Raw genomic sequence first — 15,334 nt, 5'->3', positions numbered from 1 at the left:
TACTACACTCAATTATGGGTGTATTCTACAAATTGGTGGGTGCTATCACTGTGAGCATTGGATGAAAAATATAACTAACGGCCTTGGTGCCCTGGGAGCATGGCATCATGTGAATCCAAGGAGCAGCAGATATATCCTTGCAATGACAAGGCCTTTCACGCTATATGGAAATAGAAAAATAAGAACCTTGACAGAACCAAATCGACCCAAGAATCTTCTTAAAAAAGGAGAAACCATCAAATCGGAGTTACAACTCCAAGGACATATAATGTGACAATTAATTAGCATGGCTAACTACCATGAAAAAAATATAGATCTTACTCAAAACATATACACCACACGTATTTATAATGGACTATAATTTTTTAGTTCGAAATTTATCCATTTGTTGAGAATCAACTTGCTAGGAATAATTGCCTTTGTGTACATCCCTTTTTATTTCATCATATTAATTTTACGACATTGTGGATCACGAAGACACAAACATATAGGTTTAATTATTAATTAGTTTGTTAAAAAATCTAATTCTAATACTCGTATACAAATATATCTACCACCACAATATCCAATATTGACTATATTACTCCATATACAATTTGTATGACCACAAATACCTACATAACACCACTCCTAATACTCAATATACAAATATATCTACCATAGCGGCACAGAACATCGACACCTTGTACGGCCGAGGAAACACACTCCATCTCCACCTCCTACACAAGCAAGATCTAGTAGCACCATCCTAGCCTCTATCACCAGCACGCCAAGGCCGCCGACATTGGAAGCATGAGCTGATCACACAACTCTAGGTGGACAGGGACCCTGCTCGACACTGAATGGATCCAATTCCAGTCAATATCGCCGCCAACAATTCCCGCACCGCAGCCTCCCGCCTGCTGCTCGCGCAATGTCATCTGGTCGAACACCGCTACCCCTCTTCACAGCCCAACCGTGCCGCCTCCCACATCAACGTCTTCTGGAGGACCATCGTGCACCACCCATTCATTTTCTAGCTCCCAATCACGCTCCACTGCTTCGTGCTCTTCTCGTCGTGCACCGTCACACTAGAGGACTCCCCACACCGCCCACTTGACGCCACTCCCTCTGCCCGAGGGAGGCCCATCGGACCGCGTCGAACCCACGGCCGTCATCTTTGACGGGCCGGGTGCCACCACCGCCGTTGGTATCACCGTTGACGCCGCTCTAGGAGCACGGGAGGAGGGTCTTGAGCGGCTAGGGTTGCCCCTCCGACGCCGCTCATGCAAGCGGCTCGCGGTGGAGATGGGAAAAGGGGTGACTGATTTTTGATTTTCAGTCGGTCAATCCGAATTAAAATTATGAATGTATTTTCACATTTGGAATCTATATACGTATTTTTATGGTGTATGACGTGGCATGTGAGACTGACGGGTGGGAGCCCACTTGGGTCTGGGTTGGGTCGAACCAGATCAGAGATCAGACCACACCCACGCAAACCACTCCACCACCGGCCATCGCGCTTTTCCCATTCCCTCGCCGCCGCCGCCGCCGCCAATCTCCTTCTCCGCGGCGCCGCCATGCTCCGGCTCAGGTGCTGCCTCCTCACCCAGCTCCTCTCGTCTCCCTCCGCATCTCCCGCCTCCCAGCTCCGCCGCCTCATATCCACCGCCGCGCCCGCCATCTTCCCGAACCCTAGCTTCGACGTGGAGGGGTACCTCGTCTCCACCTGCGGCCTCACCCGAGCACAGGCCCTCAAGGCCTCGGCCAAGCTCTCCCACCTCAAGTCCCCTTCCAAGCCCGACGCCGTGCTCGCCTTCCTCGCCGGCCTCGGCCTCTCCGGCGCCGACGTCGCCGCCCTCGTCGCCAAGGACCCGCTGTTCCTCTGCGCCAGAGTGGAGAAAACCCTGGCCCCCGTCGTCGCTGGGCTCACCGGCCTCGGCCTGTCACGTTCTGACATCGCGCGCCTCGTCTCGCTCTCCCGTGACAAATTCCGATGTAGATCCATCGTCTCCTATCTACAATACCACCTGCACCTCTTCGGCTCCTTTGAGAACCTCCTCCCTGCTCTCAGGCGCGGCTTATGCCTTGTTTCGGCCGACCTCGAGACAGTGGTCAAGCCCAATGTTGCGTTCCTTAAAGAGTGCGGGCTAGGTGATTGCGACATTGCCAAGTTGTGTATCGGTCAACCATGGCTGCTTGCCTCAAGCTTAGAGTGCGTCCGGGCAGTGGCGGCACGCGCCGAAGGTATTGGTGTGCCCTGTGGCTCTGCGATGTTCAGGCACGCGTTGTGGGCTGTTGCACGCCTCAGCAAGGAGAAGATCGCCGCCAAAGTGGAGCACTTGAAGAAGATGCTCAGGTGGTCAGATGCTGAGGTGCGCATTGCTTTGTCCAAGTCTCCAGGGATGCTGAGTTTTTCTAGTGACAGGCTGCAGGGCATCTCAGAGTTCCTCATCTCCAAGGCAGGGCTGGAACCAGCATACATTGCTCATCGGCCCGCCATGCTCAATTATAGCCTGGAGGGCCGGATCAAACCCCGGCACTACGTTGTAAAGTATCTCAAGGAAAATGGATTTCTAGATCATGATCGGGACTATTATAATACGCTCTGTATCAGCGAAAAGTTATTCATGGAGAGGTTCATATGTCCTCACAAGGAAGCTGCACCCCACCTCGCTGAAGACTATGCCGATGCTTGTAGAGGGGAAGTGCCTTTCAGTTTCAGATTTACATAAACCAAGAACGGGCTATGAGTATTGGTAACTGTGTATGGCGCAACAGAGTTTTACACTCTGTGCAGTGAGCTAGTAATTTCTGTTTCGGTGTTCTTTGCCTAATTGGATCTTGGCTGTCTGCTCTATTATGTCTGGTACATGTCAATTTAGTGTCGCTATTTCCATATGAAACTGGTAATTTGATTGTGACTTCTTTGTATGTCCATCACACCATTCCAGTAGAGAAGCATCGCACTACGGTTAACATGTCCATCCTCATATCATATTGACACACGTAATAGAAGCAAGAGTGTGTGAGATCAGGGTATTTCTACAAATGGTTTCAAATATCAGTGATAGAGTATGTCTGGATACTCTATCGTTATGTTCTCAACGACCATTGCAGTTTTCAGTGCAATCCTTAACTACCTTTCCATGAAAAATGTTCTCATTTTGGTCATTATTAATTGAAGTCTCAAAATTTCCCTTTGGATGGCGGAAACAATTGTGGAATTGTTGATGGCCACAATGTGTAGATCACTGCCGAGGATGCAGTTTTGAACTAGTTTGTTGGTTCCTTCCTCTTAGTTCTTCTAAGGTGGTAGTCTTCGTTTTCCTGCAGTTGCTCTGTTTATAAGATATTGACTGTACAAGAAAGCATGTCATTGTTTACTAGTAGTGGTTTGTATCAGCTTTTTTTTCCCCGCTGTATGTTTTTGGATGGCCTATTGGCTTATACTTTTTCTAGGGACATCTGATCTCAAAATTGAATAATGTTGTTCGCGTTCTGAAAATACTTGGCAGTTTTACGGCTACTTCAGAATTTTTATCACCTTTTGAAAGCCTTATATTACTTAAGCTTTATCAAGCACAAGAAGATAGGCCATGTTGTTTCCTTCACAATATTACTTATAATGTTAGATGTATTATATATCTGGATGACTGTTAGGACTGTAGTTCGAGAGCCACTGGGTCCATTTTATGCCACACAAGTAAAACCCAGTGTATCCACACACACAGTGTAACATGAACTCTTGGAGTTATCAGGTTGTCGTTGCAGTTAACACTAGTTATTTTTCCCTCTTTATTTGCTTCAAGGATTACTGATGGTAGTGCACTTATTTACTTCCTGGTCCTCGTGTTGGTGGAAGTACTGCATCAAAGAATGTAAACAAATGGCTCGATGAGATGATTACATGGTATGAATCTTCCACCAGTATTCCGAGAGGTGGTCCTTGCAAGTTGCTTATCTCCTTGTTGAAGATACCGTGTCAGCAAAATGGGAAACCATGCACACCATTTGGGTCAGACCCATCACAGGAGGTACTTTGTTTCATGCTTTATGTTGTTGCGGCCATAGTTGTAGTTATATTACCGTTCAATTGTGTGCTTTCTCCCCTTCGCTATAATTATTCGTTCGAAATTTTCATCAGAAGGAAGATGCCCATAATGCTTGTTCTACTTTAATCCACCCTTGTGTTGTGATGATGTCATATAGTACAAGCAAACTAATACTTTTGATACGATTACCATTTCTGAACGGTTATGACGGACGCATTAGACTTGTTTTTTTTAATAATTATTATGTTCGGTATTATTGCCTGGACATATATCATAGGTTATGATTCTACATTTCCCCTCCGTTGATCTGTACTGGTTTCTGAACTGAACTATTACGTGCAACTACCGGCTACTGGTTTCAACCTGTTTCAGGTCCTCATTTAGGCTACAATTTAAAGTGGTTCCTTTCAAGGATTCAGAAGATTACTGAGTTGGCTTATACCCAGTGCCAGTAGTATCTCAAATTATAGATTGGTATTATGAGGTAGCTGAATGTCTAACTCGTCTTCTGGCAATATGAGACGGTGGAACCTTGCAAAACTTACCTTTTCTTCTTTCGTTGAGTAACATAAATTAGCCCTGCCATTTTCGTATTATTTTGACTATTTCGGTAACCTTTGCACATCTGACTCTCGTTTGAATTCTTGGTAATAGGATACTGACGGTCCAGAGATGGCAGTAGCTAAGCTGTTTTCATCTTGTAAGAGAAGTGGCGCTCATATTGGGGGGATTTTGAATCCAATGTTCGTTTCGGGGAAAATACCCCCTCTTGAAGTCAGATGCAGGTTCTTCTTATATTCTGTGTCATTGCCATAGCTAACCAAGTGCCCCCCATCCCCGGTACTAGTTGTGGGTTTTGTCTGAAATGAAGATAATGTATCTCATGGTCATGGGGTAGCAGTAGCATGCTGGTTTATCCTCTCCATGAGCTATAGAGCAAGCGGTCCATGGGTATGTATATTTGTTCAGTGTGCTTACTCAAAAGTTTTCAATTTGCTGAATGTGGATGTCAGCTTCCTTTCTATTAGGAGAAGATGATCTGAAACTGGATGCCGACGCATGGCGCCTAAAACGAGGCAGAGGATCAGCTTCAGTCCAGGGCACACTGCAGGCGCATATTGCAGTCAGCCGGCTAGACTCCCAAAGTTTTTGATTATGATTTGCTTGCGGATTATTGAGAGCTACGTGCCACGAGATCGCGGTTGTTTAGAAGAGAGCAGTTTTTTTTTTTTGCGGGTGAAGATGGCACCCAATATATGTTCGGTTAATTTATTTTAGATGGGAGTGTGTTGGCCGTTGGATGAACAAATTCTTGCGTGGTCTGTGACGGGCTCCACTTTTCCGTTGCCCCCATGATACATACAACAGCTTGCCGCTGCCTGGTGCTGTAAAACTCTCTTATTTTACTCACTGCAATTGGGTACATTTCATCAGAAAACAGAGGTCGGCGGTACATGCTCCTGCTGCGGGATGGGTCGGGATGGTCCTAAGGAATCCGGATGGAAGCTTGATCTTTGCTGGTTATCGACACATCTTCTTTTGCACCGATGCCCTCGAAGTGGAACTACATGCAATTAGGGAGGGTCTAGCGCTAGCTTGACTTTCCTGTGGTAATTCAATCGGCTTATGGTCATTTAGTCACGGAGATTAAGCACCTCTTAGCTGGTAGAGAGTTTTTGGCTTATGGTCATTTAGTCACGGAGATTAAGCACCTCTTAGCTGGTAGAGAGTTTTTCCTATGAAAATTTCTAGAGATCAAAACAAAGTAGCAAATTGCCTCGCGAACCATGGGAGAGTAGAGTGTAGCATGGCTTGTTGGCTACAAAATTGCCCACCTTATATTGCTGAGCTTTTGCCAGCTGACTGTAATTCTGCATCTATCTAAGGAATAAAACTCTTTTTACCCTCGCAAGAAAAAAATGAAATCAAAACTCCTTTCCTGACCCCGAGCTCAAATGCTCATTGATGAACAGGAAAATATAAAATAATGAAATCTATCAAGCATACAAAACATTTGTCAAAATTTACCACATAAAAATCCTATTTTTTATCTTACTGTTCATAAGGGAGCATTCAAACTAGAGACCAGACACTCCGTGTAACAATGAAACAACTGTCTACTCTAGGCATGGCACAACACAATCCCCTCCTTTTACATTAAAAAAAACAGGACCAACCTACCTAGCCTAGCTTAATGTGACACTGCCAATGGGCTACACCTGGCGTCAAGTTTTTTTTAAGGGGGTACCTGGCATCAAGTATTAACCTGCAAAAGGAAAATGGCAAATCCTAAATGGCGCTTAGAGCGCCCGTTAACAGGGCACGCAAACGCGCGAACCACCCCAGCCGCTCCTTTTGTGATAACGTACAGCTTCTTATCTTTTTTATTCTTTCCTTTTCTTTTAGTTTTCCTTTTTTGGTTTTGTTTCTTCTTTTTGTTTTTTGTTTTTGTAATTTGATGCAAAAACTTCATCAGATTTTACGAACGTTTTTAAATTTGATGATTTTTTTTCAAAATTGATGGACGTTTTTCTAATTGGATGAACATATTCCCAAATCGGTGAAATTTTTTCAAATTTGATGATTGTCTTTCCCAAATTTGATGAACTATTTTTAAGTCGATGAACTTTTTTCAAAATCTGTGCACTTTTTTTTTCAAATTTGATGATTTTAAAAAAACCATGAACTTTTTTTGAAGTTTATGAACTTTTTTTCAAAACCAACGATCTTTTTTCAAAACCGGTGAATTTTTTGTCAAATTTGATGAACTTTTTATAAATCGATGAATCATTTTTGAAGTTTGTGAACTTTTCTTTCAGAATTCGTGAACATTTTTAATTTATATATTTTTTATTTTTTTCAAAAGTCAATGGTTGACAGATCAACCGCGATGGAGCAAATGAGGTGACGCGTGGGAGGAGCGTACGAGGCGATTTTTTTTTGAGAAACAAGCGAACGAGGCGATGTGCGGGAGGAGCGAACGAAGGCAACCTGGGCCGGCCCAGTACGCAGGCGCGTAGGTGCCAATACCTCGAACCGGCGCTGAATGCCCCCTAAAGGGCTCCCAAGAGAAAGGGCATCATGGACTGGACAACACCTTCGTTGCTTGCTTCATGAGTCTCGCACCTGGCAACCATCGTTCGCTCGTCACCGGTGCCACCATGCTCAGACACTGGCTCTCTTCTCCCTTTGGTCCGGTAACGGCTCGGGGTTTTTCCAAATTAAAAAATATTTATTTGTTTGTTTTTGCATCATCATGACATCATCAGCGTTGCGTCGGCAACAGGTTTTTTTTTGCGGTAAAACTTTCGATCTATTTTTATCTATCATGATAGTACAACAAACATTAAAAATAATAAAAAATACATCTAGATTCACAGATCACCTAGCGACGACTATAAGCATTGAAGCGAACCGAAGGCGCACTGTCGTCATCGCCTTTTCTGGCCAAAACTTGTTGCAGTAGTGTTGGGGATATTACTACTGGGCGTAAACCGGCCTATCCGGGCCGGATTAACTTCATCAGTAGTTAAGCATGTTAAAGCCGATGAAGGTAGATGGGGGCTCAAGACCCATAATCGGTTGAGAGCCTGTAGCCGTAAACCGGCGTCAATATGTAACTTGTATTGTAAGTTAGGAATAAGTAGAGACCAAACCGGATACATCTATGAGCCGGTGTTGGGACTCTGTAAACCGACGGGCGTCACCCATGTATATAAGGGGACGACCCGGCGGCGGTTCAAGGACAGACAACAACTCGAGACATAGGCGAAGCTTGTTTGCTCCCTAGTCATCGAAACACCCATCAATTCCATCACAACTAGACGTAGACTTTTACCTTCATCGAAGGGGTCGAACTAGTATAAACTCTCTTGCGTCCTTGTGTCCGCTTTGACCCCTTCAAGCTAACCCGTCACGATGGCTCCACGACTAAGTCCTTTCTCTAGGACATCTGCCGTGACAAAACCACGACAGTTGGCGCCCACCGTGGGGCTATCGCATGATGGTTTCCGGTTCTTGGAGGGCCGCTTTAAAGGACTCGAGGGCTACGCTGTAGGTCGGATGACTAAGAGTCGTCGCAGCAAGCTCTACATCGACGACGCAGGCTGGGGCCCCGAGGCCGGTTCAATTGAGTACGGGTACCGGGCCCCCTTTGGTAGCATTCACGTTTTCATTGGCAAGATCGGAGAACCAGGCCCTGAGCCGGACATCTGCACCGACCTCGTCGAGACGGCTCAGCATGCGCAATCCGCCCGGGTTAAACCGGCCATGAAGCGTACCTTTGTGGCAGTGATCCATGGAGGAAGTTATGAGGACAGATCGGAGCTTCGCGGGGCGACTATCGTTTGTTCCGGTGACGGATCTTCAACCGGAGAAACCGAATCTCTTTATCAACTACAAGATGGCCGGATTGAGAGCTGTTCCGATGGCGACAGTATTCCGGACCCCTCCGATCTGCCTAACCGGGTTGGAATATTCATGACCGGAACACAAGCAGTGCTTCATTCTTCGACAGCCGCGGCAACGATCTCCGGTTCAGCAGCGGCGACGGCTGCCGGGGCAGGAGGCCCTGTACGCCCGCCGGCTCAGGTTCTATCAGAACTGTTTGATGCGTTGGCTGTGCTTATGGCAGAAGTTAATCCGCCATATCAGGACGTTCACAACACAGAGATTGCAAAGGTAAAGGAACAAATCACCCAGGCCAAGACGGATCTGACAGCTGAGGATACCAGGATGGCCGCAGAGCGGGCCGCTTTAGATGCACAGGCCTACAGGCTTATGTTGGACCAGAGCACGTCGCATGAAGTCATGAGGAGGAAGCACCGATCCCGCTTACCTCCGGTTTTCGAGGCCAGAGACCTTTTCAACACTCCAGGACCAAGAGCCAGCAATCCGCTGGAGGGGAACCGGGCAGAAGCCCCTGGGACCGGTGCACCGGTTCAGCCCCGTCAGATGGACCCGCCTCGTCAAAACACCGTTATACCTCAGGATGCTTTAACACCTCCGGGTCACTACTCCAACCCAATGGACAATCTTGTTGCCGCTGCTGCACGGCTGGAGGCCATTCCAATTGAAGGTGACTCGCCGCAGGCAGTAGAGACGCGACGGGTCAAGGAACTTCTGAGGACAGCTTTGGCCCAACAGGAAGCATACTCGTACAGCCGCGACCGGATCCACTCGACCCCCCGTCCAAGCCGGAGCTATAGCAGACATATGGATGAACCAGCAGTGTCGAGTAATGAACGACGTGGAGCACCCCGTGGCAACAACCCGACGGGTGGTGCTGATGACGCTCAGGAAGTGGTGAACCGGGCCCGAGCGCGCAGGGAGGCCGAGTTAGCCGCACAGCATCAGGCTCGGCAGCTCACGCCGGTTCGCCCAACCATTTCGATCGAACCTGGTGTTACTTCTAGTTCTTTGGGGGTGCCTTGCCTCATCCCCGCTTTACGCAACGTGCGCCTGCCCAAGGATTTCAAAGGCCCGCGCAAGGTACCAAATTATACGGCGAATCAACCACCAGAGACATGGGTAGAGAGCTATGAGATGGCCATGGAGATGCTTGATGTGGATGACACGGCGTGTGCGAAATACTTCACCATGATGCTTGAAGGAACGGCCCGTACTTGGTTAAAAAGCTTGCCAGCTAATTCTATCAGTTCATGGGCCCAATTACGAGCCCGGTTTATCAACAATTTCAAGGATACCTGTAAGCAGCCTATGTCGATAGTGGACTTAGCTGCATGCGTCCAGGAGGAAGGAGAATCAACGACTCATTGGGTGCGCCGGGTTTCACAAGTGTTGCACTCCTCAGACCGCATCAACGCTGACACCGCAGTATTAACCCTAGAAGGCAACTGCCGGTTTGGGCCCCTGAAGTTGAAATTGGGACGGATGAAGCGTCATTGCACCGACATGGGGACCCTCATGGCCTCTTTGGTAAAATATGCTGATTCTGATAGTACCAAGGATCCCGAATCTGATGATGACAAGTCAGGGAAGGGGAAGAAGGACAACAGCTCCAAAGGTCAGTAGCATCACTGGGTAGGCAATGGCGGAGGAGGCAAGCGTAAAGCGGATGGTAACATAGATTTTGTGGCTAACACCAACGCACAGGACAATGGCCAGCGGCGCAAAGGTAGGCCGAAAAATCGTAGTGGAGCACCCAACCCTAACCCAAACCGCCTGAACTATCTGCTAAGCCAGCCTTGTCCAAGACATGGGACGAAGGAGGAGCCAGCAAACCACCTTTGGAAGGATTGCTTTATTATGCAGGAGTTCAAGAATTCTAATAATTTCCGGTATGATCACGGATCTGGCGGTGGCTCAGGGTCCGGCCCGGGTTACGGTGGAGGAAGTTCTGGTTCAGGATTTAATGGTAATCCGGGCGGACATAATGGTCAAAATAGTCAGAACAACCAGGGTGGTTACAACCAACAGCAGCAGCAGTCAGGTTACCAGAGCAACCCAAAGCAGTTGAGTAGTGGGTAGTACCATGTCTTTACCACTAGCTTGGACAAGCGAGACCGGAAGGTTCAGAGACGGGCAGTCAACTCTGTTGAACCGGCCACACCCCGTTATCTATGTTGGTCCGAACAGCCAATCATATGGAGCAGAGAGGACCACCCACCCCAGGTCGATAATCCGGGTCAGTTGGCTCTGGTGGTGGCGCCTCAGGTGGGAGGTTATAAGTTCACCAAGGTGCTCATGGATGGATGGAGCAGCATTAACATCCTGTACTATGAAACCTTCCGTCGTATGGGACTAACAGAAAAGAATCTCAAACCGTCCAATACAGTATTCCACGGTGTAGTGCCTGGCAGATCAGCATATCCCGTTGGTAAGATAGCTCTTGAAGTGGCCTTTGGGGATGATCATGATTTTAGGTCGGAGACATTGACGTTTGAGGTGGTGAAAATCCAAAGTCCATATCATGCCCTGTTTGGGCGACCGGCATACGCCAAGTTTATGGCTCGGCCCTGTTATGTGTATTTGCAGCTCAAGATGCGGGGTCACAAGGGGACAATAACGGTTCACGGAAGCCGCAAAATTGCTTTGGAATGTGAGGAAAGAGATGCGGCTTATGCAGAGTCAGTTTGTACCACCGAGGAGTTGAAATACTATAAAGACAATGTTGATCCGGCGGACATGACTCCGTTGAAGAAGCCAACTATGGAGCATGATCCGGCCCTGAAGTTCAAATCGGCAGCAGAAACTAAGCTTGTTGACTTCGTGCCTAGCGATTCGTCCAAGCAGTTCAGCATCAGTGCCAACTTGGATCCGAAATAGGAAAGCGCGCTCATCGAGTTCATCCATGAGAATCGGGACATTTTTGCATGGAAGCCTTCTGACATGCCAGGTGTACCGAGGCAACTCGCTGAGCACACGCTTAATGTGGATCCTAAATATAAACCGGTGAAACAGTTCCTCCGCCGGTTTAACAAAGAAAGACGCAAGGCGATTGGAGAAGAGGTAGCCAGGCTCTTAGCAGCTGGCTTTATTGTTGAAGTTTTTCACCCCAAGTGGCTTGCCAATCCGGTGCTGGTCCTCAAGAAAAATGGCACCTGGCGCATGTGTGTGGATTACACAGATCTTAATAAAGCTTGTCCAGCAGATCTTTTTGCCCTCCCCCGTATTGATCAAATTATTGATGCCACGGCGGGTTGTGAGCGTTTAAGTTTTTTGGATGCATATTCTGGCTACCATCAGATCAAAATGGCAGTTAAGGACTAGGAGAAGACATCATTTATAACTCCCTTTGGAGCCTTCTGCTATGTGTCTATGCCCTTCGGACTCAAGAGTGCCCAGGAAACTTACCAACGGTGCATACAATTGTCTTCACAAGCAGATTGGCCGTAATGTACATGCTTACGTGGATGATATTGTAGTTAAATCTAGGGAGAAGGAGACTCTGATTGATGATTTGAGAGAAACCTTTGATAACCTGAGAACATACAAGATGATGCTTAATCCGGACAAGTGTGTCTTTGGTGTACCGGCGGGCAAGCTATTGGGTTTTCTAGTGTCCAACAGGGGAATTGAGGCTAATCCGGAGAAGATCACGGCTATCACCTCCTTGGCTAAACCGAAGTGTATCAACGATGTTCAACACCTGGCAGGCCGGATTGCTGCGCTAAGCCGGTTTATCAGTCCCCTGGGTGAGAAGGCAATCCCTTTGTATCAGATGTTGAAAAAGACGGATCAGTTTATCTGGAGTTCTGCTGCTGATGAAGCATTTGAGGACTTAAAGCGGCAATTGGCCAATCCGCTTGTGCTCGCCGCTCCCGTTGACAAGGAGCCGTTACTGCTATATGTTGCTGCTAATGTTCGGGCGCTCAGTGTAGCTATTGTGGTGGAGCGAAAAGAAGCAGGTAAGGAGCATCCGGTTCAATGTTCGGTCTATTATATCAGTGAGGTGCTCATTGAGTCCAAACAAAGGTATCCGCATTGGCAGAAGCTGGTGTATGGAGTTTTTATGGCGAGCCGGAAGCTTAAACAATATTTCCAAGGGCATTCAATTACGGTAGTCAGTTCTGCCCCTTTGGGAGATATCATCCAGAACCGGGAAGCAACTGGCGGGATTGCAAAGTGGGCCATAGAGCTGGGGCCGTACGGTCTGAAGTATGTGCCTCGGACAGCGGTTAAGTCTCAAGCACTTGTTGGTTTCATCAATGATTGGACGGAAATGCAAACACCTAAAGAAAAGCCGGATCATACGTATTGGACCATCCATTTTGACGGATCCAGGCAGTTGGAAGGCTCGGGGGTTGGAGTCGTATTAACTTCCCCACGAGGTGATAAGTTTTGTTATGTTCTTCGTTTAATGTTCCCTTGTACTAACAATGCAGCTGAGTATGAAGCCTTGCTCCATGGTCTCCGGATGGCTAAGGAGATGAATCTAAGTCGAGTTAAGTGCTTCGGTGACTCGGACCTTGTGGCTCAGCAAGTGTCTGGCACTTGGGACTCCAAGGACCCACTCATGGAAGCATATCGTCGTGAGGTGGATATTGTTGCAGGTTATTTCAGAGGCTATTAGGTGGACCACGTGGACCGGCGGAAAAATGAAGCGGCGGACGCTTTAAGCCGGCTGGGCTCTCAGCGCAAACCGGTCCCGCCCAATGTTTTTCTGGATGTGCTGCACAATCCATCGGTGAAGATCACTGGTGAAGAGGATTTGGCTATTCCTGATCCGGAGGCTCAATTGGTGGCAGTTCTTCATGTTATTCCGGATTGGACGCTTCCTTACCTGGCGTACAAGAACCGGGGCGAGTTGCCAGAAGATGAGATTCTGGCCCGGCAGATAATCCGGCGATCCAAGTCCATGGCTGTCATCAACGATGAGTTGCATCATTGCAGTGTATCAGGAGCTTTTCAACGTTGCGTGTCTCCTGAAGAAGGCCGTGAAATTTTGCGTGAGATCCACGAAGGAGATTGTGGTCACCACGCCGGTTCAAAGTCTCTGGTGGCTAAAGCGTTTCGCCATGGTTTCTATTGGTTAACTGCTCATGCTGATGCGGAGGATCTGGTCAGACGATGTGATGGTTGCCAAAGGTTCTCAAGACGTGCTCATGTACCGGCTCAAGAATTGAGAATGATTCCAATTACTTGGCCGTTTGCGACTTGGGGGCTGGATATGGTTGGGCCTTTCAAAAGGTCCAAAGATAAGAAGACCCACCTCCTGGTGGCGGTTGACAAGTTTACAAAGTGGGTGGAGGCAGAACCTGTTAGCAAGTGTGTTGCGGCCATGGCGGTTCAGTTCATCAAAAAGGTGATTTTCCGGTTTGGCTTTCCGCACAGTATTATCATAGATAATGGTACCTGTCGTGGTTCTAACTCTGACAGTGATGTAGGGGGGTATGTATGGAGAGGCTAGATCTCAGCTATTGGGAAGTTGTAAACACACCAAGATGTACGAGTTCAGGCCCTTCGCGGAGGAAGTAACAACCCTACGTCTCGGTGCCCGGAGGCGGTCGACTGGATTACTGGCGTGTGAATAACAGGGGTGCGAACCCTTCATACTGAGGAGGGGGGTGGCTTATATAGAGTTCGCCGGCCCCCTCCCGCCCTCAGTAATGCAGGGTTTAAGGTACATTTAAGGTTGGGCGTTACCGGTAACGCCCTTAATAAAGTGTGATAATGACCATAAGGACTACTTAATAGCCGACCGTTTGCCTGCGGAGTGACTCTAGGTCTCCTGGCAGTCGAGTGGTTGGCTTCATGGTCGAGTGTCTTGAACCCGTCGAGTGGGATACCTTCAAGTCGATTGAAAGGTGACTTCTCCTAGGGATGTCCCAGGGTAGGGCTCTTTGGACAGGCCCGTGCCCCTACCCTAGGTACATGGCTTCATCATTAGCCCCCGAATGGATCGAGGTTAGAGTGGGGAAAGAGTTGGAGATCTTTCCGACCGGTTCTTTGGGCTACGTGAGCGCCTCGTCTTGGGCCAACCGTCACGGATGACGTCATCAACCTCTTTCAGTCGCCTTGCTCCATTCCAGGCCTTTCGTCAAGTGAATTTCTTTATGTGTGACATACCGAGTGTCGGCGCGAGCGGGGTCTTCTGTTTTAGCAAGTTGTTCTGCGGCTCGCGGGTGTTGCGGGATTCGGATTTCGGGAAGGGCGCGGGACGGGAGCGGCCGCAGTAATCGGAAGCGATAAAGTGGAAGCTCCTCGATCCTCGCGTCGCCTTTTTCGCCACGTACTGCGCGCGCGTCTGTTGCGGGATTTGACTGGATAGCCTGGGCCTACCAGTCAGCCACTCGGGAGCGGCCCCTTATAAGTTGCCGGCTCGGGGTTTCCAAACAGTGCGCTTCCTTCTTCCTCCCTTCCTTCGCGAGTTCCTCCGCCACCTCCGTTCTCACCCTAGCGCCGCGGGTCCGTGCAAGATTTGCCGGTGATGATGGCGAAGGACAAGACATCCGCCCTGGAGCGCGCGAAGAAGGCGGCGGCGCAGGGGAAAGGGAAGAGGTCCGCGCGGGGCGGATCCTCCTCAAGGTCTGCTCTGCCCCGAGGCTGGATCCAAGGCGACTGGATGCCGTCGGTGATCCATCAAGAAGATCTCGACGACATGGTCGAGGGGGGGGGGTCATTCCCCACGAAGCCGCGCGTCTCCCGGGGAGAGAGATCGAACCTCAGCCCCGCGACGGTGAGTGCGTGCTCCTAGCCACCCATGTCGACCGCGGGTTTTCTCTGCCGCCCATCCTTTTTTCCGGAGCTTCCTGAACTTCTTCGGAGCGCAGCTCCACCACTTCACTCCCAACTCCATCATATACCTTGCTGCTTTCCTTTCCATGTGTGAGGGT

At 48.6% G+C, this 15,334-nt stretch overlaps 1 protein-coding gene across 5 annotated transcripts; it reads left to right on the top strand.

The window, feature by feature from the left end:
* The first annotated feature begins 1,461 nt into the window (after positions 1-1,461).
* Positions 1,462-5,430, top strand: LOC125513073. Of its 5 annotated transcripts, none has more exons than XM_048678123.1 (4): positions 1,462-2,341; positions 2,411-4,019; positions 4,692-4,988; positions 5,066-5,430. In XM_048678123.1, exons 1-2 carry the CDS (start codon positions 1,563-1,565, stop codon positions 2,715-2,717), a joined length of 1,086 nt encoding a protein of 361 aa, XP_048534080.1. In that variant the 5' UTR covers positions 1,462-1,562; the 3' UTR covers positions 2,718-4,019; positions 4,692-4,988; positions 5,066-5,430. The 5 variants fall into 5 exon arrangements, with proteins under 5 accessions (XP_048534080.1, XP_048534079.1, XP_048534078.1 ...); XM_048678122.1 differs by adding an exon at positions 4,410-4,521 and having other exon boundaries at positions 1,462-4,019; XM_048678121.1 differs by adding an exon at positions 4,410-4,561 and having other exon boundaries at positions 1,462-4,019.
* Positions 5,431-15,334: the final 9,904 nt, after the last annotated feature.

Source organism: Triticum urartu, chromosome 6, assembly GCF_003073215.2.
Source record: "Triticum urartu cultivar G1812 chromosome 6, Tu2.1, whole genome shotgun sequence".
Lineage (NCBI taxonomy): Eukaryota > Viridiplantae > Streptophyta > Magnoliopsida > Poales > Poaceae > Triticum > Triticum urartu.
Note: the sequence above shows the minus strand (reverse complement) of the source record. Positions and strands in the feature narration are given on the sequence as shown.